At 41.1% G+C, this 25,073-nt stretch overlaps 1 protein-coding gene across 1 annotated transcript; it reads right to left on the reverse strand.

Moving 5' to 3' along the window:
* Window positions 1-1,821: 1,821 nt before the first annotated feature.
* On the reverse strand, window positions 1,822-24,744 carry LOC113016134 (heparan-sulfate 6-O-sulfotransferase 3-B-like). Its single transcript, XM_026158709.2, has 2 exons — window positions 23,830-24,744; window positions 1,822-3,329 (listed from the first exon to the last, which is right to left on the reverse strand). The coding sequence occupies exons 1-2, from the start codon at window positions 24,369-24,371 to the stop codon at window positions 2,561-2,563; spliced, it is 1,311 nt and encodes a 436-aa protein (XP_026014494.1). The 5' UTR covers window positions 24,372-24,744; the 3' UTR covers window positions 1,822-2,560.
* Window positions 24,745-25,073: the final 329 nt, after the last annotated feature.

The following is a 25,073-nucleotide window of genomic DNA, read 5'->3' on the forward strand; positions in this document are numbered from 1 at the left end:
AAGACATCCTCAACAGAAGCTTTTATATCATTTGTCTATTGCTGCTTCTTCCTGGATACAGCGTATTGTTCTGCTGTTGTTCCCTTTCCTGATTTATATCTGAGATTACATTTACAAAGAAAGCCTAAAATTCGTGATATTATTTGTTGTAAATGTTAAGGAAGCCATCAGTCCTCTGGTTTTGTACGAGGGGGGAAAAAATCCTGCATCACTAACATGTTTTTTGTTTTGTTTTGCTCTCATACAAGCTGTGCAAGTAGAATTGAAGCTACAGCTGGGAATAAAGAGGCTATTTTTGTCTATGGCATTTCCTTTTCTGCCTCCTGACTGATCTTCTCCTCATCCTCATTTGCCTTCTCATAGACAAAACACCTGCATGGAGCAGTCTCCCACATAGTAGACAGGTCTGGCCCAGATCTAGGATCAACCTGGCACTGTTTGCTGACTTCTGGAACGATAAGACGTATGTCATCCAGATATGGACCAGGCCTGGCATAGATGGCGCTGTCTATGTCATGGCATGCCATATCTGTCTTGATTGTGGTTTGGGTTATGTGGCCCAGGCTCATAGAAAACAGGTCTTCCCTGCAACCGGCATCAAGCTGGCACCTCTGACTGACTGATGTTATGGCGGGGTGTAAGTCAACCAGATGTGGGCCAGGTCTGGCAATGATGGCACTATTTATGTTCCTATTTTAGTTAGAAAACCCAAATGCCATGTTGCAATACTATACTGCTATGGTAGCCAACATTTCAAATGCAGGTTTGACAGGTTTGTGAGGGTACACTTTATCCAAAACCTAGTGACGGTTTACTCATCTTTGCCAGTGGGTGGCTGTAGCTCAGGTCACCTACTGATCGGAGGGTTAGTGGTTAGACCCCTGGCTCCTCCAGTCTGCATGTCAAGAGTGTGAATGTGTATGAATGTAGTTAGGAAGCACTCAGTTTAGAGAAAGTGTGTGATTGGGTGAATGTGGCATGTTGTATAGAGCACTTTGAGTAATATGGGAGAGTAGAAAAGCGTTATCTAAGAATCAGTCCATTCACTGTCTGAACAGAGTTTCGTCATGTTACTTTTGCACTATTATGTTCCGGCACATGTTGTTATTACATGGCTTGATTAAGTTACACATTAGGCTGACATCTGGGGTCAGAGCTGAAACTGTTCTGGGCCAGCACAGGGTCAGCAGTGTGTCTGCAACTGACCCGTGGCTGCACACAATTTACATATTGCCCACATACCACAAAGAATGACGGCCCTTTGGTATCCCAGATCTGGCTTTGCCAGAGGTAATCCACACATGGGCCAGCACAGGACCACCAGCGTGTCTGCAAATGGCCTTGTGCTGGCCTATGTGTGGGCTACATCTGGCAAAGCCAGATCTGGGCCACCAAAGGGGCGTCATTCTTTGCGGTATGTGGCCATGTGTAAGCAAATTGTGTGGGCCAGATCCGGGCCATACCAATTTTGCTATGTGGGCTACTGCAGTGTAAATGGAACTTCAGCAGAGCAACATGTTTGTCAAATTAGGGAGGAAAATGTGTTCAGCAAGCTGCTGGGTTTTTGTTACTTTGTGCTAAGCCGGAGTCATGGTCAATTGAACTTTAAATGATCAATCTGGAAGCAAAAAGCCCCATAATCAATGGCCTAATGGTGGAAATACCAATGTTCTGTCTCTGTGATGTAAGAGTTCTGAAATTGGCTCTGACAGCCTGTCTGTCATGCCAACAGCTCTCCTCCTCTCCTTGAGAAAAAGCTTCATCAGTGTGCGTCACTGTATTTGTGCGTGCATGGTGGTGGAAGAAGTCGGCACACTGAGGGAAGATTTCAGATTTTTATGGTGAGAACATGCTGTGAAAAAAAAGGAGCAAGGCAAGAACACTTGCATGTACACATGCATAACAGAGAGTCCATCAGGTACAAATTAACATCACTGGCTGCTGCATATTTTTATTGAACACATTTCCTGCGAGAAATTGCTTCGACTGTTTCTCTTATATTGCAGCTTAATCAGTCGGAAAGAAGAAAACACACTGCAGACTATTGCCAGGTTTGTGCTTTGATATTCCTACGAAGCCAAACACCACAGATTAACTACAAGATTTCACTGTTCAACACAGCGCAAGATCACACACATGACACTGAGGATCCTTCACCACAAGGCAGTCACCAGTTTGAAATTTACTAAAATGGGCCTCCTTAATGACACTTGTTTTTCACTTAGTTCTTCTAACGATGGTTTAAGAAACATTTTTGCTGCTTTGAGAACACTCAGAGCACTTGCTAATAAATCAATCAATCAATTTCGCAACCGCAGTGCCAAAAATAGCCATAAGAAAAAAATGTAAATACAAAATGTCGCCATGAGAAATACATCCATCATAAATATTAAGACACCATTCGGCAGTCTGACAAAGCGCTATGAGGCTGGGAGGGCAGGAGGTTTTGGCAGATTCACAGCAGAGGCGAGATGGAGGAAGACAGAGGGAGGGGAGTAAAGCACAATGAATCAACCAGCCGTCAGTCACCGATGAAGTGTTTGCAGTTCCCGTGTTCTCCTCACCACCGCACGACCTGGCTGCCATAGTCCTCTGTGGTGGCTACCTCCTCTAGCACCTTCACCTCCACCTCCTCCTCTTCCACCTCCTCTGCTCCTCCTCCTCCTATTCCCAGTCTCCAGAGTTCAGCCAAATAGGTCCTGTGCAGCCGCTGTCTCTGCTGCCTCTCCTGCCGTCTCCTGAGCCGCTCCTCCTGGTGTTGCCTCTGGCGGTTATACTGGTAGCGCCGCAGGAACAGCTCCTTGGCATACTCGTAAAGCTCCATGTCGAGGGCGTTGAGCCCTTCGATGCGCCACCGCACCTTCTCGCTGATTCCCACGCTAGCAGCTCGCGTGCTGTTGATCTGCGTGAAGGGCCGGATGAAACGCAGGCCAAACGTCCGTTCAAACAGATACTGCGTCTTGCGCTGAAACTCCGTCAGGCCAAAGAAGGCCATGTTGCGTAGGTTGGACTTGGCGCTTGCGAGCAGCACGCGGCCTCTCTCCAGCTCGCTCATGGACGACATGTTGTAGCATCCCACCAGGCTCAGGTCTGCCAGCATGCGGACTTGCCGGTTGTTAGCAAGGTTCGAAGGGCAGTTCATGAAGTCAGGAAGGGGCACCCCTGTCCAGTCTTCACCGCTGTAACAGGCAGGAAGCTCATCCTGAGTGGGAGGGCGACCATCACACATGTGGAGGGCAGTTTTCCAGGTAGCCCCACGCTGCACGTGCTTCCACTCACTGAGGTAGCGTGACACAGGGTCACGTAGCATAGTGATGTAGTAGAAATTCCTGCAGAGACAGATTAAGAGACGCGTTAGACGAGGTGCTTGGCATGCACATCGCACTAGCTTAAAAATTAATTCCAAGGTAAAGACCCAACAATATTGGACATGACAGGAGGAGGTACCCAACAGCATTCAGAACCAGGCTCCTTTTTTCCAAGAGGTAGATAAAAAATCTGAACCCACACTCATTTCTGTATAAACATAAAGTTCACTAAGTGAACATTGAGCAAACATGTTTAAAAAGGTCCAGGTTTTACTTTGAAGGTCTCAAAGGTCTCCATTTCCAGTCGGCATCGAGTGTTAGCAAACGAGTTGGTGTCTTTCACGCAAACTACAGGCAAAAATGACCGTGTATGTGTGGGCGTAGCCTAACTGGCACAAAAAAAGAAGAGTAAAAGTAAGCCAATATTTACATTAGCATAGCTGAAAAATAATAATGAAGGTTTACCAGCAAAAAATTCATAAATCATAAACATGACTTCCGCTAATACCACAAATCAGGCTTTTTGTTTGTTGTTTTAATGCCATGCTAAACTAAACACCTGCTGCCTGTAACTCAATATTTGCATACTGACATAATTTCACTTACAAAGGCAAAAATTCATATTTCAGCTGATCCGCTCACAGTTTATGATGTTTTTTCAACCACTGCATAGATATATTTTCTTTATCATTCTCTTTTAAAACCTCAAACTTCAACTGAGTTGCAACAGCACGTGGTATTGAGTACAGGCAGTACTCAGAGAAAGATACTAAAGTCGAAGAAACGTGTCAGCGAGTCACATTTTCAACACAGCAAAGGAGGATGAAACTATACATCAAATTTCTCATATCCTGCCACAGTTAAAAAAAGAAATATGAGCGGAAAAAAGATAACACAGCGTTGGAAGTATATGGAGTGCACTGAAAGTCTGATTAGGGTTTAAATGAAAAACATCACTGAGTATGTCTGAGGGTGTTAGAGAATAATGACATTGAAAGAAACACAAACCAAGCACGCATAGCATTTAATATCCTGCAAATGTGGAATTATTTTTGTTTTTGTCACACCAATTTGCTCCTTCCTGCCTCTAGTAATGAGTTTTTTCATCTCCAGCACCTTTCCTGTCTCTGATCTGCCTCTAACAGCGTTTCAAAAATTGCTGTAACCTAGCTGCACGGAAGCCTTTCAGCGAACAAACACAGCTTTCTGCTCTTATCTATTGATTTCAGTGATGACCAGCATAACAACAAGGTGACTGAGGGAGTCATCGGCAGGAGAAATTCAGCCATTTTCAAAAAGTTTTTTTATTCCTTCTTCTAAATGAAAACAGCATAGATAAAGGAGAAATTGAAAATGTTCGTCTTGTGTGCACAGATCACCATGACCTTACCATGTCATGCAGAAGCCTGACATAAGGCCTAAATAAAATAAAAAGCGGAACATTTTCTTTCTTTCATTCCGCAAAGCTGAATTTTACTTTCTGGGAGGTTTCAGCTCCAAGGACACTTACCAGCAATGCTGCACTGGAAAATTCTCTTTTAAACCTATTTGCAGGAATGGTTTCAGCACATAACGCAAAAAGAAATTTCCTCATCTACTGGTCTTATGACTTGTTGATGTACCTTTCTTGAACCAACTGTTACCCTGCAGGTGTAACAATCCCTTATGGTTTGTGTGTTTCTTTTTATAGTGTAGCACATGAGTGTGCATGTGTGCGACTGCGTGATTAGCTGAAGGTGGGTTTAGTATGCTGGTGCTAATAAAAGCAGTGCTGGAACACACACATTTCACATGGTGCTTTAATTTGAGTTACAGTTTTTATCAGTCAGGCATGAAATGCTTCACAGTTATTGTGAAGCCTCTTTATAAAACAAAACACTGAAAATTGCCCCGTGTGACAGCCGACAATTTCTGAGATCTAAAAATCACAGATGGCTAACACAGAGGAAGAGATGATTCAAACCTAAGGCCAATTAATTAGAATTAATAAACTCTTAATAATAAAAAATTAATAATAAACTCTTTAAATAAATAAAAGAGTTGTGTCTTTGGACTCTGGGGGGAACCTAGAGTACGTGGAGAGAGCCCCGTGCAGACATGAAACAGTACTGAGTGTATACTGCAATGGTAAAAATTATCCTAACGAACTCGGATTTTTGCTGCCATCTAGGAAGGGTAGCAAAGTGTAATCATTCATGTGGCTGTTCTATCATTAGCAACTCAAATTTCTTTTATTTGTGTTGTTATTTTACACAGCCCTTAATATCTTCTATGCTTTCTATACTGTTCAAGCCCTCTCGCTCTAAGCTTTCTGCTTAATTTTGCCTTTGTTTGACCTGTTTTTCAAGACATTATACATTTGATTCCTGTTTTACTGAGCTTTTGTAAATTTTTTCTTTCATATTGTTTTAATTTTTAGTCATCGTCCTTTAAGAAAAATACTTTTGATTACATTTTTACAAAGGACAAAATGAAAATCAAAAAAGGACACCTATCATGAAAGGAGAGCTGACTGCAGTGATGTTATAAAAGAAATTAATAAAAAGGAGATGAATTTCATCTCATTTTGCTAGTGGAAGAAAAGCAGAAGTGTTTGACTGTAGCATTAAATACTTCTTTGGGTGATGCAACACAACATTAAAACCAGATGCCAAATATCGTTTAGGTTCCTCGAATGCTGTGAAAACAGTTTTGAATCGTCGAGGTATGGACAAAGGGCCTCTGGATTCAATTCAATTCAATTTCATTTATACAGTGCCAAATCACAACAACAGTTGCCTCAAGGTGCTTTATATTGTAAGGTAGACCCTACAGTAATACATACAGAGAAAAACCAAACAGTCATATGACCCCTTATGAGCGAGAACTTTGGTGACAGTTGGAAGGAAAAAACTCCCTTTTAACAGGGAGAAACCTCCGGCAGAACCGGTCTCCAACTACAAGATGGTGACATCTTGTAGTTTATCTCGCCAGAAAGGTGGTAGTGAATTCTTTTGATTGGAATAATCTGACGTCTGAATCTCTTGCCAATGTAACATCCACATGAGTCCCAGGATGTGGTATTAGCAGAATGCTGGACTGTTGGATAATGTATACCGGATGTAAAAAGAGCATCTGTACAGCTGTAATAGCTTAAACTTCAATGCTAAACTGAATAAAATGTGATTAATTGAGAGAGCATTTGTGCTACAGAGTAAAGACTGCACAGCCAAACAGCCCTAAAAGGTCAGCAATTTAGCAATTATTGCCAGACAGCAATATCAATCAGTTGTGATATATACTTAAGTGAGTGGTGTAATGATATCACAGCAGAACACCCGCAGACAGACACACCATCCAGAGATAATAGCCATGCACAGTGCAAGCTAAGTGAATTACTCTGCCGTCTTTACCGAGTTGAACAGACAGCAGTAGATGGATGGGCACACAAGAGCGCCTCACAAAAACAGCCTTTGTTGTACTTCCTGGAAAACAGCTCAGCCTTTTCCTCCTCCTGCGCCTATCATCTATCTGTACAGCTAACCACAAGACAGTCAGATCAATAAATGTCCATGCAAAGCAGCCTTTGTGTGTCTGTGCTTTCATCATGACCTATTGACAAAGAGCAGTAAATGTCAAAGCTCTCTGCTTACTCGTGTCAGGGACAGAGGCGCGGGTCATGCGAAGAAGGTCAAGAATGATTCCTCACTGGGTGTGTAGTTGGAGTCTTCTCATGCAGCAAACATAAACTCTCACTTTGATCGAGAATTTTATGGCGTTTATGAAAGCAGAAAATAACCATGACCTCAACCATAGGAAGTGTTCTTTTGAATCTGAAGTGGCTAAAGTGCTTTCAGTAGAAACATTTCACTCTAAAACGGAAGGTCTTGTTAGAGAGCATTTGTTGAAAGCTGAAGTAAAGTAAATTTGTTTTGGCTACTTGAGAATATTAACTCATTTGTTAGAATAAATGTTTCCCTGCATTCATGAGCTAACGTTTTCTGTCCACTAGTTGTGACAGGGCAGAGAGCGAACAGGAAAGAGGACAAGCATAATTAGCTAAAAAGGGCGAAAACAATAGCAGAGGTTCGGAGTCCTGCAGAGTGAAGGGATCTTTTTTTTTTCACATAAAAGAAAATGTGAAATGAACTGCAGAGTAGCCCCTCCGCAAATCACTACCTGAGGGGTTTGTGTCTCCCAGGAATCCCAGGGGCTATATTGTCTGGGGGCTTTTGCCCCCTGGTAGGGTCTCTCATGGTAAATTGGTTGTGGGTGAGGGACCAGACAGAGAGCGATTCAGAAGACCCCTATCAGAAGACCATCAAGGGAACAATTCATCCTGCCAGGGATAGGGTTACTGGGGCCCGGCCAGGCACAGCCCGAAAAAGGGACATGGGCCCCCCACCTGCAGGAGGCACCATAGGGGTCGGGTGCTTTGTGAGCTCCTGGTGGGCCGATCCCTGGCTACCAAGACTAGCAATTCACAGTCATTTAAGGATAGTATTAATTTGGTCATTTTAACATTGTGATACCATATACAGGGTGGGCCATTTATATGGATACACCGTAATAACATGGGAATGGTTGGTGATATTAAAGTCCTGTTCGTGGCACATTAGTATATGTGAGGGGGCAAACTCCTCGAGATGGGTGGTGACCATGGTGGCCATTTAGAAGTCGGCCATCTTGGATAGAACTTTTGTTTTTTCAATAGGAAGAGGGTCATGTGACACATCAAACTTATTGGTAATGTCATAAGAAAAACAATGGTGTGCTTGGTTTCAACGTAACTTTATTCTTTCATGAGTTATTTACAAGTTTCTGATCACTTATAAAATGTGTTCAATGTGCTGCCCATTGTGTTGGATTGTCAATGCAACCCTCTTCTCCCACTCTTCACACACTGATAGCAACACCGCAGGAGAAATGCCAGCACAGGCATCCAGTATCCGTAGTTTCAGGTGCTGCACATCTCGTATTTTCACACCATAGACAATTGCCTTCAGATGACCCCAAAGATAAAAGTCTAAGGGGGTCAGATTGGGAGACCTTGGGGGCCGTTCAACTGGCCCACGACGACCAATCCACTTTCCAAGAAACTGTTCATCTAGGAATGCTCGGACCTGGCACCCATAATGTGGTGGTGCACCATCTTGCTGGAAAAACTCAGGGAACGTGCCAGCTTCAGTGCATAAAGAGGGAAACACATCATCATGTAGCAATTTCAAATATCCAGTGGCCTTGAGGTTTCCATTGATGAAGAATGGACCGACTATCATTGTACCCCATATACCACACCAAACCATCACTTTTGTTGTTCCAACAGTCTTGGAGGGATCCATCCAATGTGGGTTAGTGTCAGACCAATAGCAGTGGGTTTGTTTGTTAACTTCACCATTCACATCAAAAGTCCTGTTCGTGGCACATTAGTATATGTGAGGGGGCAAACTCCTCGAGATGGGTGGTGACCATGGTGGCCATTTAGAAGTCGGCCATCTTGGATAGAACTTTTGTTTTTTCAATAGGAAGCATTCCTAGATGAACAGTTGCCTGGAAAGTGGATTGGTCGTCGTGGGCCAGTTGAACGGCCCCCAAGGTCTCCCGATCTGACCCCCTTAGACTTTTATCTTTGGGGTCATCTGAAGGCAATTGTCTATGGTGTGAAAATACGAGATGTGCAGCACCTGAAACTACGGCTACTGGATGCCTGAGCTGGCATTTCTCCTGCGGTGTTGCTATCAGTGTGTGATGAGTGGGAGAAGAGGGTTGCATTGACAATCCAACACAATGGGCAGCACATTGAACACATTTTATAAGTGATCAGAAACTTGTAAATAACTCATGAAAGAATAAAGTTACGTTGAAACCAAGCACACCATTGTTTTTTCTTGTGACATTACCAATAAGTTTGATGTGTCACATGGCCCTCTTCCTATTGAAAAAACAAAAGTTCTATCCAAGAAGGCCGACTTCTAAATGGTCACCACCCATCTTGAGGAGTTTGCCCCCTCACATATACTAATGTGCCACGAACAGGACTTTAATATTACCAACCATTCCCATGTTATTACGGTGTATCCATATAAATGGCCCACCCACCCTGTACTATTGCTTCCTCCTCCCCACTATTGCCAAAGTGCTTGCTCATAGGGGGTCGTATGATTGTTGGGTTTTCTCTGCATGTATTATTGTGGGTCTACCTTACAATATAAAGCACCTTGAGGCAACTGTTGTTGTGATTTGGCGCTGTATAAATAAAACTGTATTGAATTGAACTATAAACCCTTTTTTATGGTTTTTAATAAAGCTTCTTTATAAATGCAATGACTGTTCTAGTGGCTATTTGATTGATGCCTGAGAATACAGGCTCTATGTTTGTAGATACCCCCTAACATTTAGCATTAGGTGCACCAATTACTTAACATTAACATTAGCTAAACTTGACATAGTCTTCTTGCCAATGATTATTTTTTCCAAGTAATTGACATTCTATAATCTGCAATACAGAGCTGAGAAACTCTAGCTTTCCATCCTTTTCCTGTGATGCTCATTGCTTTTGCATGTTAGTTCTATCCAGCATGATCTCTTCTTTATCAACCATTTATATCAGATATCGTCTGCCTTCAGTCCTAGTTAATTCCACATGTGTCAAATCTTTCAGGCCTGAACATTTTCAATGTTTTCAGGTTCTCGATCGATCGAGCCAAAGCCTGATGCTCATTCAAACCTCAGAAAAGTTTGAACAAAGCTACCTGAAGCTACGGTCAAATAATAGCTCAGTCATTGCCAACACACAACAGTGGGTGTGAGATCATGCATGTTGGTCCTGAAGGCAAAATTAAATCGGCTTGTCGTATTTTGCTGGCGATCAATCTGACACCTTGTCAATGTCCTCGTTGCTGCCTGTCACCTTACCCCACACAGCAAACCTGCAAACACTATTGATCGCCCTCTTTCCATCTCTCTTCCTGATTGTCTCTCTCTTACTCTCTAAATCATCATCAAAAAGCTACAGAGGAAACTCACAGCAAAAGATCGATATGTGCCTTGTTAATTCACTCACTACCATCAAGGACGCTATCAGACTCATGATAAAAGCCTTGATGGAAGCTTTTTATGCCACAGAAAAACCAGCCAATAGAGAAGCTTTGTGGATCCACAGCAATCTTGTTTATTTTCTCTTTTAAAACCTGAAAATGGATTATGTTGTATTTGAGACCCTCGTATTTGCTATGGCTCAGCTTTGTACTGTTCCAATACACGCTGTGAATGAAGTATCGCTTTCTGAGGTATTTCTATCAGCCAAGATGGGAGAAGAAGTGACTCTTAAAACAAGCACAGGGCAGGACAATTTCGCTCCTGAAGCCCGGGGGTTGATAACTTACGCAGTTGGAGCAGATCAATTTTAAAGGTGTTTCTTTGCCCCCAAGGGATCTAACATGGAATTACAAATTGCCTCAGCCACCGCCATCCTTAGTCACACGCTCCTGCTGTCTCCACATTTCAGTTTCATCTTTCCAGAAGTCATTTTTAAATGCTAAAATTGACTGATTTGCCAACAATATTATGATATGAGTAAATAGAGAAGAAACAACTAGTTATTAGTGTTTATAGTAACTTGTGGTTACTAGTCAGTAAGTAATTTAAGTAAGTTCATTATTGCATTATCCACTTCCTTTCTTTTCATGCTACAAGTTGGAAATAAACTCCTCTTTGTGCATTTACTTTTTCTATGTGGATGACATAGCAGCTGTATGAATCAGTGCACATTATTTCCATCCACCACCCTGTCCCTGACGTATGGTATCAGTTACTAGCTATCACAGACTGGTATGATAGCACAATCCAGCTACATAGAAGATCACCCAGCCGTCTATCCAAGTTTAGGATTTATTAATACAAATATATTAATGTAAATTTGTATTTGTAGTTCAGTCAGAATAACATCAAATAGAGGTTGTGGAAAATATTTTTCTTTCATTAATTCATCAAATAATGAAAATCTTGTCAAAACAAACCTAAACAACCCCAATGAAGAAGATAATCTGAGTGTTAAACTGTATAAATAAATTCCCCAGTCCCACCCATGGAAAAAAAATCCTTAGATTTTTTTTATGAGGCTAGAATAAGCCTGTATATAAATGTCTACAGCAGCTAACGCTGCATTTAGCTATCATTCTTTCTCAAATTGCCTCTTGGTGAATGGAAGGCTACAGAAGAGCAGAAGGAAAAAGTTAGTTTGAGTTTGAAAAAAACCCCACTACAGACAGCGGATATCTGCAAATCCAGGAACAAGTTAGACAACTAGAAGAGGAATGTCAGAGGGCAGAGGTAAAGGGCACGTTATCAGGATGATCGAGTGAAGCTGCTCAGATGAACTGAGACCACAGAAATCTCATCTCATCAGGCTCTGGACCAAGAGGTCAAGCGGGATCCATTTTCACTCTTCTGTACTAATTTAATCTTTGTGTCCCAATTACAAGCAAAATGATCCCTGTCCCCATCTGCAGCACAGCGAGTTCACCGTCCACCAAGCACAGCACACACAGAAACTACAACACAGTACTTTCTCTTTGAGTAGTAAATGGTCTCTCAGAAGTGCACTCTCCCCTCCGAAACATTACCCAGTTGTGGAGAGTATCTGCAGGTACCACTGCTTGATAACTGATACAGAACATAGATTTAGAGGGAGAGCTTGAGGAGAGAAGAGATGGGCAAGGGCTGCACTGTGATCTTCATTGGTCAGAGATATCAAAAGCTATTTTCAGCAATAAAAAAAGCCTCAGGGATGGTGGTGTGGAGACAAGGGGACGGAGAAAGACGTGGTGTCCAGGCAAGCCGGGTGTGAAGGTGTGGTTTTGCTAAAAACTGGGTGATAGACTACCTGAAGAGCTGGAGGCCACTTATATTTGAATTGAGTAATCAACAGTTCAATATAAATTTATATTTGCAACAGAAATCTCCATTTATGAAAAAAATAAAAATGTCTGCCTTTCAGATGTAATTCTCCATAAGGTTCTTTTTTTTCCTTTTTTTAGACACAACCATGTCAAGAATAGCACCAGGGACATCAGCACACTTACCTGGCATGTGCAGACTTAGTCATTACAGTGTCTTAGCCTCAACCTTACTTTGACATCTTAATCTTTGCAGCTTTGTCAGGTGTCAGCTTTTCCTCTCGGTCCATGTACATAGAGTAGGGATAAAAGGAAGACTGCACTTGAAAAGGATACTAAAATGAAGTAAAAAGGACTAAATCTGAAGTGTAGTCCCTAAACAATTTAGCAGTTTCATGTTGGCTCGTCTGTCTTATACCAAAAGATCTAACCGATTTTAATCCTTTTTAACAAAAACTTCCTGCTTTTGATTTTTTTCCCCTTGTTTGAACAAAATCTAAACACACACCAAAACACAGCCAGTCCCCATCCACCCCCCCCCCTCCCCCACAATAAAGTCTGTCTTCGACTGTCCCTAATCCCCCGAAGGAGTATGAAGATTACCAAGATCCTCTGAAATATCTCTTATTTCTCACTAAAATACAGAACACTGCTCACTGCCTTAAAGAGTGCAGTGAAAGCTTTGATTTTTTTCAGAATTCGGGCAATTTTACTTTTTTTCCTTCTACTTTAACACTATTTCTTTACTTTTTAGGAGAAGGATTTAAACCAGACATTTACACACAAAAGAAATGTCTAGATAAAAGATACTTGTTTGTGTAACTCTGTGTCTCTCTTATTATGGTTAGATATCAATCAACAACCAGACTACTAAACAAGCAGTTGGTGACAGTGGGAAGGAAAAACTCCCTTTTTACAGGAAGAAAGCTCTGGCAGAACCAGGCTCAGGGAGGGAAGATTGGCACTTATGTCATTTTTTTTTTCCAGTTGAAAATGGAGAAGCAAGAATTACTTCTCTGAGATAAGGTGCTGTCTGAGAAGTGACACCTGTCATTCAGGAGAATACTGCTGCAGTTACCCACACCCTAAGCACTGGTGTAAATGCTACATAGCTGTAGTAACTTTCCTCAAGCAAAGCAATCAATGTTACATGTATACTGGGGCCGTAAGGTTGCAGTTTTTCAAGGCAGTTATACATGATTTTCATCAGATGTCAAATGCATCAGTGATCTGTTAAAGACTTAAAACAATAAATAAAAATAAATCATACATAAAGTATAAATAATAAAGCATAATAAGTAATCAGAGTAAATATCAATAGGTCAACAGTTTGGTAAAAAGAAAAAAGAAAAGAAAATAATAAAAAAATATATATTGTAAATGTGACCTGAATCATAAAGCATGTGATTGAGGTCACCCTTTACAATGATACTGGCATAACAAGCTAGTATTGAAGGCTATTTTGAATGCAGACAGACGTCACTAAGAATCTGGTGAGGATATGTTGTGTCACGAGTGTGAAAAGTGTGAAAAGACATACGCTAACACATACCTCGGATTGAGCGCATCAAGCGTCTACACCTCATCATCAAACACTTTGTGTCATATACCTCGTCTGGCGCCACCAAAGGCTAGTCAGAGCTGTATAAGGATAGGAAGAATTTGCAAAGGAAAAAAAAGCCCTCAATGCTAAACACGTGGAGATTTTATCCCTTGTCAGCCTACATCACAATATCAGGCTGCTGCATAGGATCTCCCAAAAGGCCTGTACGTTTACCCTTTCCTAAAAATAAAACTCTGGTGTAAGGTACTGTACATCTACTTTTCCACCCACAGCAAGTGACAAATTAGAAGTTGTGAAATGTCTCCTATACAGAGGTGTGCAAAAATCTACACTCTACATTTCAGACTGGTATCTTTCTGTTCTTTCAAGGATACAGTGTAACATTTAGGCAGATTATAGTTTCGTATGAGATAATGCCACTTATCTCGTAAGTGGCTAACTTAAAATCTCTTAATTTTTTAAAATTAGTCGCACAGAATTACAAAAAAAAAGACAACAAAGATAGTAGACATGATAGTCTTAGGGGCATCAAACTTTACACGAATATCAGAAACATACATCAGACGTCTATGGCGTTATTTTTGTGCCACTATTCTGAGCGCACATAAAAAGAATTTGAGCACACGTAAAAAAAAAAAAATTCCAGGTGCAAGTGTTGCATTTTGAGGAGAAATTTATTTTTGAGCGAAGAAAAGCTAAATTTGAGTGAACAAAATTCATTGCTGCGTGCAAAAAATGTATTTCAGTGTTTGCTATTATACACACACACACACAATAGGAGCCCCGCTCGCTCAGTTTTTGCATTTGTGCTCGCTCGCAATGTGTTGCTTGCGCGCTCAACTCTTTCTGTACACAGTTATATTTGTGCCACAAAACCAGCCAATCACAGACTTGGATGCAAAAAAATCTGATTGGCTGTTTTGGTCTCCAATCAGCTCAAAATGACGAAATGCAATATCCCAGAATCCATTTCGTCCAAAACTCAAACGAGGCAGTGGCAGAGGAACACAGAGTTTGAAATATTACTCTTTCTGGGTCACAAAATAAACTTTTAAGATATTTTCATGCGAGAATGGTGCTGTGTAAACTTCAAATATCTGCTCGATTTATCAAGACATCACATATTTGCAAAAGTGCTCTAACTTTTTCAGAGATGTCTGTTACCCACGACCTGCCTGGGTGCACACTTGGGTTAAACATAATATATAAGGCTGAACTGACAGAATAGTGGCACAAAAATAACGCCATAGACGTTTATTGTCTAAAATTAAATCATAGAATTGTCAGGCCTGAACTTTCCAGGGTCGGCTTGCCTAGACTACCCACTAATGTTTAAAAAACACTAAATCAACAGTATCCTTTACTTTCATTGTTTGTCTCTTCAGTCGCTTGTCGGGTATGCTGCCTGCCAACTTTGCATTCCTAACAGTTATCTTCCCCATTGTTTTAAATTGTACTATAACAGTAGCACAAACTAGCATTGTCACACCAGCCAGTGCTAGCTTTTTTTGGCTTCAGATTAATAACCCTAAGTTAATAAATGGTAAATGCAATAAGTTAAGCAGATAACATGCACAGGAATATTTCTCATAAAAACTAGCCACTATAAGCTACTGTCATACCAGAAGATGTAAACTGTATGTATGAAATTAAACGCAGAAGTAGATTTTACTGACTATGAACTGGTGTAATTAAAGTTGTTGTCTTTAAAAAGTTACAAATTGTCATTTAAAGGAATCCCACACCCACTTGGAGTGTTTTTATGATTTCTGGTTCCTGGAGTTCTCATTTTCTTTTATTTTTGCATTTGTCACACCGATTTTTAACAGCTGTGTTGTTGTCAGCAGCCTGAAATGACCTCATGCGAAAGCATAGACACTGAATTACAGTCAAAGGCAAGGTTGACAGTAAAAAGACAGCATTATGCCCACAGACATTTAAGGTCTCCCCCTTCAGAATGAAAGAAAACCTCAATAATACACACCCCTCTCTGAAATCTCCACATAATCTGACTCATCTGACACATCTGACTCATTGCCACTGTGAGGGAAGATTAATGTCAAGAGACGTTTTTCTCCCAATAGACTATTATTTCCATAAATAATAAAGTATTTCAGTATGTTGATCAAAACTTTCTTACCTTTTTTCCTTCTTGGTTACTAAACCATGTCAGCTTCCTGTTTCTTGTCTTTCCATATTTTAAAGCCTTTAAAGCCATTATGGCCATCAGTAATAGGGTGCCATTGCCAGATTAATAGCTAAGACCACATTATATGTGTAAGGAATCCTAATTAAAACCCTGGCTCATCTGTGTTCTGGCCATTCTTTGTTTAAATCTGAAATAATGAGGTCAGTAGTAAGGCTACACTCTCTGACTGCTCAGTGTGAGGCCAGCAGTCGAGGACGAGCAAGACTGCCTGGCAATTCAAGCAGGGCTGACATGTGGCCTTACAGCAATTTCATACCCCGCTGCGATCTGAATGCTATAGCCCCGTGCTGTGAGCACAGCCCTGAAGGAGGCTTTGGCAGTGGTGTGCCTATCAAAAACTACTTGAAGTGGCCATGTAAGTTTTACGTGTTAAGAGGGAAATTACGAGACATAAGGATAGCTGGATATGCTGCTTAGATTAAGTCAGGGGTGGATGGGGGGAAAAAAACGGGAAATGGCAATCACAGTTCTCATTATATTCTACTTTTGTGAAAGGAGTGTTTGTGTTGTGTTGTGTGTTATCAAATTCACTGTCACCAGCTTGCTGCTGGTATTACAAGCAAGAAAAACTGTTTGCATGATGCATCCCTATAGCTGAACACTGAACCTGTTTTATGCCAACTCACCTAAAAATGAGGAGCTGATTAGTGATCAGTCTCTAATTTTAGTTGTTTTTTTTACTCACTCACTGAAAAATCTTTCAATATGTCAACAACCTACAATGACAGCAGCATAAAGAGAATAAAATGATAATTACAGATATGAAACATTTCCACCTATTACAGTGCAGGTATGGTCAAGTTTCTCTAATACCCTGCTGTAGTTTATGTATTTGCTTGTGTTATTAGTTTCCACACTGGCAGTGTGTGTGGGAGAGAGGTGACTTCAAGGTGACTATGAAGTGCTGCTCGAAAGCAGACAGATGGTGCTTCTGTATCCAGAACATACCAGCAGGACCAACAACACACAGCAAATGTGCAAAATATTCCCGAAGTACATTAATAAGAAGAATCCAGGTAGAGAAGATATTTCATCACTGAATTGTGTGACCATGAAAAGAGACCGATTTCAACACAGCCAAGGTGTAGATTGTGAACATGCCCTGAAATATTCTCCACATTCAGGGTACAGCAAAGAATTTTTAGACACACTTCACCTCATTTCAAAATCCCCTGAGACCAAAATATGTTTCATTATGCAGTCAGCTAGAGAAAGCTGGGAAGCTTCAATGGACATATACATTCTTGCCTAGTAACCAGTCGCTTTGCATGACATGACCTGATTAAAAAAAACAAACAAACAAAAAAAAACTGTAGTTAAGTTATCAAGTGCATTGTTTTTTACCTTAGGGGCCACATTCATACAGTTGCCACATTCCATTTTATTTTTTATTAATATGAAAGTTTTCCCACCATAGTCAAAAGCAATTCTATAATCAAAATGATTAAAAGCAATGATTATTAAAGGAACTCACCTGCTGGAGCCTCCCTTGTGTTTACACTGGGACAAAATCATAGAAATATTTCACAGGCGGTGGAAAGATTATGCAAACCTTCAGTCTATGAAATGTTGATGGACTGAAAAAGACAATCGACCTTGGTAGCAACTGGAGGAGTCCTCTCAGCAGCTTCACTGATGTCTTATTTATAATGTCTATAAGGAAACTGCTTTCTGTGTGATTTTTAAGAAAAACATTTTTAACCAGAATAATGCCCAATGGACGAAATGGGAAAATGGGAAACACCATCGGTTCACATAGAGAGAGATGGAAGTCAAATGAGCTTCATCATCCAAGCTGCCTTATCCAAGTTAGCTTATCCATGCCTTATCTTATTTTCTCCATATCCAAGAACCTAAACCAGCAAACTGAAGAAGATCCACCTAGTGTTCACTACATTAATTGGCTAAAAAACCACGGTGTCTCTCAAGTCATCAGGTGGAGATCTTTTAAATCTTCCTCGAATCAGATCCAAGCATGATGAAGGTGTTTTCAGTTACTGTCTTCCTGTACTTTGGAACAAGCTTCCTGTTGACCTGAGATCAATTACATCTGTGCACACATTCAAAAACAGACTAAAAACCTTTTTTCCCCGCACAGACTTACACTTAACAGCTGTGTTTTCTCTCCATGTTTTATTTTTGCCATTCTCACAGTCTTAGGCCATTGTAAACCTACACAGGTTCTTTAGTTTTTATCTTATGTGTTAAGCACATTGAGTTTATATATAATGAAATGTGCCATAGAAATATAATTGCCGTTGTCAAGGGTGACACACCTGGAGGCAAAATGAGGTCCTAGGTCAACTGATGGTCATCCTGGTAGGAAGGACAAGTACCCACAATGCCCTCACCTAAGCCTAGTCCTATAAAGTTCACTCTGTTTGTAAGACCAAGAAGTGTTATATCAAAACAATCTGCAAGAGTGGAAGCTGCCCTACTGGATGCTGAAAGACAAAGGAGCAGATCCGGAGCAGAAACTCTTTTCCACCAGAGATCGCTACAACTACTCACAGATCTTGTGGTGAATCTTGTAGCGGTCCCTGCACACAGAGCTAAAGGAGACTGCAGTGGGCAGCACATAAATGCAAAAGGCTAAAATATAGAGACACAGCAGCAGAGGCAGAACAACGCAGCTGGTGTACTCAAGTGTTCCCTATAGAGGTGGGATGCAGCACATTTGTGTGTGGCCACGTCAACAACCAGACTCCTGGAGAACATGGGGGTTCAAAGATGGGCTTTTCAACTTACTGTACTATCAAGTCAGTGTTACACCCTGCTGAGTGAAGAAGCAGCAGTACCTTTGGAAGAAGAGGAAAAAATTCTTAACTAAGCCATAGATATCCAACGTGAGGGGTAAAATCAGAGGAGGGCACGCCCAGGATGCCAAGTATTAATGTAATGCTCTCTTGAAGTTTCGTAGGCTTATTAAGGAGAAACCCATGAAGGACAGTGCCCTTCTGATGACCCTGGTGAATTTTTTACCCCTCCCACCTTTACAACACTGATTATTCTTAGGGATGTAAACATCAAGTCTTATAAGCTTAACCAGAGCTATTTCCATATGGCTGCCAAGTTGCAAGACTTGCTTCTACAAGGACTTTGCTTAAGTCTAAATTTAATTAAATCCATTAAATGCTGGAAAATTTAATTCAATGAAATTTAAAGGCGCAACACAGGAAAGAGGCAACAAACTAGATACAAAACCTTATTTGCGAGTCTGTGGGGACTGACTAGCCTGAAGCAACTGTTAGAAGAATGGCAGTTCCTGGATTTTCTACATTGGCCCTTCCTTTTTCCTTTTAAGCCTTTTTCTAACATCCTTTTAAAGCTTTCATTGACAAACTTTGATAACAGAGCAAACTGATGCTTTACGACTTTGAATTACATGTCTTCACTTAATGTGACAACAACTCAAGAAAAGAGTTATGACCACTCAAGCGGCATCGGTATTGAAGAACAAGCTGATGTGGGTTAATCTACATTTGCAATAGCAGGACTTAAACAATGGAAGCAGGATATGCCCGCTCATCTGGGATATGATGAGATCAGCTCCAGATAAATGATACTTATGCACGGACCCTCCAACTATACACGGCAGGTGCACAAACCAAAAAGGTACAAAAGCACAAGCTTAACCTTGATGAAAAAAATCAAGCTAATAAAGGTCTCTGAAACATATAAAGTAGCAGAAAATGATAAAATATAAACTTTTTACCCATGTTCTGTGTTTTTGTCTGTCTCTGTCTGCAAACTACATCACATCCTGCTTAATGTAGCCTTGAGATAAAAGTAGGCTTCATCTATTCCCAGGTTTGATCACTGACTGTCTGCACTCTCGTCGCTATCTGTGACTTTAATATCAACATGCTTTGACTAAGTTGGATTTTCTTTTGCAGTCAGACGAGGGAAAACGTTTTGAGTGCTTTGCTACTTATGATTATGCCCTAACTTTGGTATAGTATAAAGCAGCGAGGATTATAGATATTTGGGAAAACAGCTCTAACACTATTTAACCTCTCTTTAGAACACAGGGATCAAGGCTGAAATACAAATAAATCTAGCGAGGCAGGATGATCTTACAGAACGGATCAGAGTAGCATTACATATCGTATTAAGATGAGTCGTAACACGTCTCTATAAAAACGCAAACACACACGGACTCAGTTCTATTTCTCCTGCTCCCTTCGCTGTGTGCGTCACAGTCCATCGTGAATGGTCTGCATCGCCTGAAGTGACAAGACAAGAGTCTTTCAGTTCTGATAAAGCTGCATGAAACCTGGTGGCAATACAGATGACTCTGCGATTCAGCAGCTTTAATCTAAAACGACAGAAAGCCTTCCCTTAATTGTTCCTTTCCTTCCACGGCGCTCTGCGCTGCGTAATGGTTCCCCAATATTTCTTCCTAAAGGTGGCGGACAGAAAATCAAGCAAGCATTATGCTGCGGGAAATGAAAACTTCGGGTGACAGATTTGTGGCTGTTAAGTGAGTTATGACTCACAGCTCTTCCAACAAATTCACGGGTATAAGCTGAGTTGTGACTCATGGTGCATTTGGCTCCGATTTGATACCTTCTTCTAGAACATACACACAGCAAATTGCAGCAGCACACTGAATGCCATTAGACAGCAGACGCTGATTCGATCCTTATTAAGATGCCAGATTTCTAAAAGCCACTCAGGAGCAGCAGTGACCTCTGGCCTTGCTGTGGAATGGCAGAATGAGTGGTTCTCTGCATGGATCAATGTCACATTACCAGTGAGCTCGTCCCCCGAGGTACTTTGGTGTCCTATATCAGCGATTGTCTGGTGCATATGAGCCACAGAATAATTGACACCCACAAGTGTTCATTTTACAGTCATTATCTCCATGAGTGGAAGCATGATCTCCCATCTACCACTTCCTGTTTTCTTTTACTCACAACACAATATAAAATGACTATTTTAAATAGAAAGGGCTGCATAAACCAGATTTGTTTCCATCTTTAAACATGAAGTCACCTCGCCAGCCAGCTGAATGTCAACGCTAATGAGTGCTGATTATTCTCTAGCCATTATATTGAGTTGACAAGTGTTGACTGAAGTGTTGTTGATTCACTCATAGCGCTGATTTGGCTCTGAGGTGACACCTCAAAACTATTCCAAAGCCTTAAATTAAGTCTGATGGCTGCCACTGAGAGCAGTTAATGGATTTGGAGGATTCTTGAAGGCACTCCTCGTCCTCGTCTAGCCCCTTTAACACTCACAGTAACATATGGAGATTTGCTCTCTCAACCAATTGCAGAGCAAATTGGCTTCAACACGCAGCCGGAAAACCTCAGAGGACCGTGCCCTTCTTAAGTGATTTACTACCTTAAGCTTAGCTGTGCTGCTCCTGTAATTACAGCAAATTGAAACAAACCTGCGGATGAGGAAGCGACTTGTCTGCTCAGCTGTTTGCAAGTGTGCTGGAGTGGACATGCAATGCGGTGCTCATGTTGACACTGCAGCTTTATCAGCCCTATACCCTGCATTACATGCCAATAAGGAGAATTGGTGTCATGACCTACAATGTTGATTTGGCACTTCAAGATAAGCAAAGCAGATATACAGTGGGAGAAAATAATTATTTGATCCCCTTCTGAATTTCTAAGTTTGCAACTTACAAAAAATAAAAATAATAATAATACATTTTATTTATAGGTGCCTTTAAGGACCCTCAAGGCCACATTACATTAGTATCAATCAATTACAGATCATTACATGTTCAAAAACAAAAAAAAAAGAGTCAATCAGTTAATCAATACTCCTGATGGCTGCTTCTTATGTGTATTAAGCACATCTGCCACAGAATCGATTTCTTCCATTCCAACCTCCCCACCAGAGAAAACGGAGCTCTCTGGCATCAAATTGATCTGCCATGTTTGGATTAGATTTAACATATTGATGATTGGTGATTTAACATATCACCTTACCATCTATCTCATTGTGATACCATATACTATCACTTCCTGTTAAAAGGGAGTTTTTCCTTCCCACTATCGCCAGAGTACTTACTCATAGGGGGTCATATGATTGTTGGGCTTTTCTTTGTATGTATAATTGTAGGGTCTACTTTACAATATAAAGCACCTTGAAGCAACTGTTGATGTAATATGGCCCTGTATAAATACAATTTGAATTGAATTCTTTTTCTGCTAAGGGTGCAGAATGACTTCAACAGATTGATGGACCAATGGGCATGGCCAAGTAAAATCTTTGACAAGAACCTTCCTCCTTCAGCTGAGCTGAAGCTTCAAGCTGCCAAACAGCAGCCAAAAAACTAAAAGACTTTTTGAAGTTGTCCAAAATCCTTCCTGAAATGTCTGCTAACCTGGTGATCAACTATAAGACACATTTTACCGCTGTCCTTGGCAACAAGGATTTCTTCACCAAGTGCTAAGTCATGTTTTGCTTTGGAATCAAACACTTATTTTATTGAATGATATGCAATGATATCAATTTTATGTGTTTTTTTTCCTGCATTTCTGCCTCTCTCCATAAACACGAAGAGAGTGTATTTCTTTGTAAGTGAGCAAACTTACAAATTCAACAAGGAATCTAATAATTATTTGTCCCAATGCATATCTTAGCCTATTAACTATAAAATTACAAACACATTTAAAAACACACAAAAGAATACAGTGATTTGAAATGGAAATCACTGCATGGGCTCTGGAACACATCTGAAAAGCATTTTCTCTCAATGTAATTCACCCCTGACTCGTGCAAAATTCCCCGGGCTAAAACTAATTCAAGATGAACTGAGGCAAAGTGGAAAACTGTCTAGTGGACTAATCAGAATTTGAAATTCTTTTCAAATCTCATGAATGCCCCCGGAGCTAAAGAACGATTGTCTACGTGCAATCACTGCACTCAGTTCAAAAGCCAGAATTTGTTTTATTGGGGAGGTGCACCTAACTGCCTGCCACACCATTTCCAAGGAAGCCCATTGTCTTGATTATTTAGGTAGAGGGTTAAATATGATGTATTTCCATTTGAGAGGGTTGCACAGATTTCAAGACTGTAGCTCACACGTTCACTCAGTTCAGTGCCAAAAAATGTGTAGGAAAAATATGCAAGGTGAATACATAAAGGATCGTCAGGTTTTGACGATGAATTGCTTAAAACATGAACAAACTGTGAGAGCCACCTTATTAACACTTGCTTGTTGAGTCACTCACTCATTAGTTTAGCCTGATTAGTCACTTATCCGTTTGCCCTTTTGTTTACCTACTTAATGAATGATTGAATTAGAATACAGTTGACTGATTGGCTTTTTAATGCATGCACTCATTCTTTTACTGACTGATTGAGTGAGTGAGTGTGAACGAGAGGTTAGAGATGTCTTTAAGTTTCATTTTCAAATTAATTCATTTATTTCATTGATTTATTCATTCTTAAGCTGATAAGAGAGCCAAATGCTTAAAGTGAATAAATGAGTGAATCAATCTGAATAACTGAGGTTGAATAAATTAGGAATCAATCACTCAATCAGTGCCCTGTTGCATACATATGTCGGAGAGACTATGGCTAACTTGAATAGAGGAATAAGCAGACTTTATTTCTATTTCATTGTTTGGCTTATTAACACAATGAATAAGTGATTCAAGAGTGATAGTGTGCCTCACTTATGTGTAGCACATACAGTGGGTTGACATAAAAGTAAGAGGTAGCTGGTTGAGTGAATTTGTCTGTTTAAGAAGCAGTTAAAACATGAATGAATGAATGAATGAATGAAATAACCATAACCGTGACCATATCAGCTGAGCAAACGGATCCACTGATGAAATAATAAGTTAATCAAATCACGTTCACAAACACGAGATCACACCTGTCCAGCAGGTCACCCCTCACCTTTTGCCATTTGGGGTGTTCTTCTTGTCCCTCTTGTTCATCACTACAGGCACGCAGCTCGTGAGCTCGGTCCAGTCTGCATGCAACCCGCAGCTCCAGCCCGTGGAGAACCGCGAGAAGAGCCACGATTCCGCTTTCCCGGGCCGGTGACAGGTGCATTTCCTCTGGCCGGCCAAGCAGTCGCAGGGCTGCTCCAGCTGGATGTTTTTGACCAGGTGCCGCCCAAACGTGGTCCCGCCGGTCTTCTGTATGTGCAGGAACACCATTACATCGTCCCCGCGGATGTTGAAGTCGACGCGCCGGTCCAGGTCCCGTTCCGTGAAGTTGAATCTGGATGTGATTTTGGAGGGGAGATCCTCGTCCGCCTCCGGCTCCGTATAAACCAGCTCCAGCCCCGCAGAGTAGCGCTGGAAGAGCCCCTTCTCGTCACTTCTGAAGTAGCAGGTGTTGCTGTCCGCCGGGCACACATACTGATAGCCGATCATGAGGAAAAGCACCGCCGCAATGGGGATGAAGATGAGTCTATTGAACTTCTCCTCCATGGTGGAAAACTCCTAAATCACGCCGTCGGCACAAACGGTAGCGTGACGTCCGAGTGGGTCCTCTTCCTCCCCCCGTCTCATCCTGCACTTTGAGCTCAGGGTGATCGCCCGGAGTCTAAGTCCCGACGGCAGGTGAGAACTCTTCCTGCAGGGAAGCTTTGACCGGCCTCGTCCTGCACCAGGACAGCACCACTTCTCAAACTTAAGGCTGTCACTTTGAGTCCAGCTGCTTCCTCAGAGGTTTAAACATATTTCAGCTTAAATGTGTCAAAGTGCTGCCATAACTCTGGTGCAGTAACAGCTCCCAAGCACTCAGAGCGGAACCACGCATCCACGCTCGCGGACCTGCCAACTGCTGATCGGTATCTTAGCCAAGAGTAGAGCCAGGAGCAAGAGACAGATAATTAAGAGATAAACTTCCGCTCAAGACTTTCAAAATACATTGCTTTACCATATTAAACTAACATGAAACAATTGAGGTAAGGTCCAATTAAACTACATTGCTTGACTATATGCAGTTAAAAAAATAAAAGAAATATCAAGGCAATATATTTTGCATATTCTTTATTAATGATTTCTTGTATAATTTTGTTTCTTTCAGCTTGTTTGAACTCTGAATATTGCTTTTCTAAATAAATAAAACTTTTCACTGTATCATTTTGATTTGAGGGTTATTCACACTGTCCCAGCAACAGTTCATCA

Source organism: Astatotilapia calliptera, chromosome 23 (assembly GCF_964374335.1).
Source record: "Astatotilapia calliptera chromosome 23, fAstCal68.1, whole genome shotgun sequence".
Lineage (NCBI taxonomy): Eukaryota > Metazoa > Chordata > Actinopteri > Cichliformes > Cichlidae > Astatotilapia > Astatotilapia calliptera.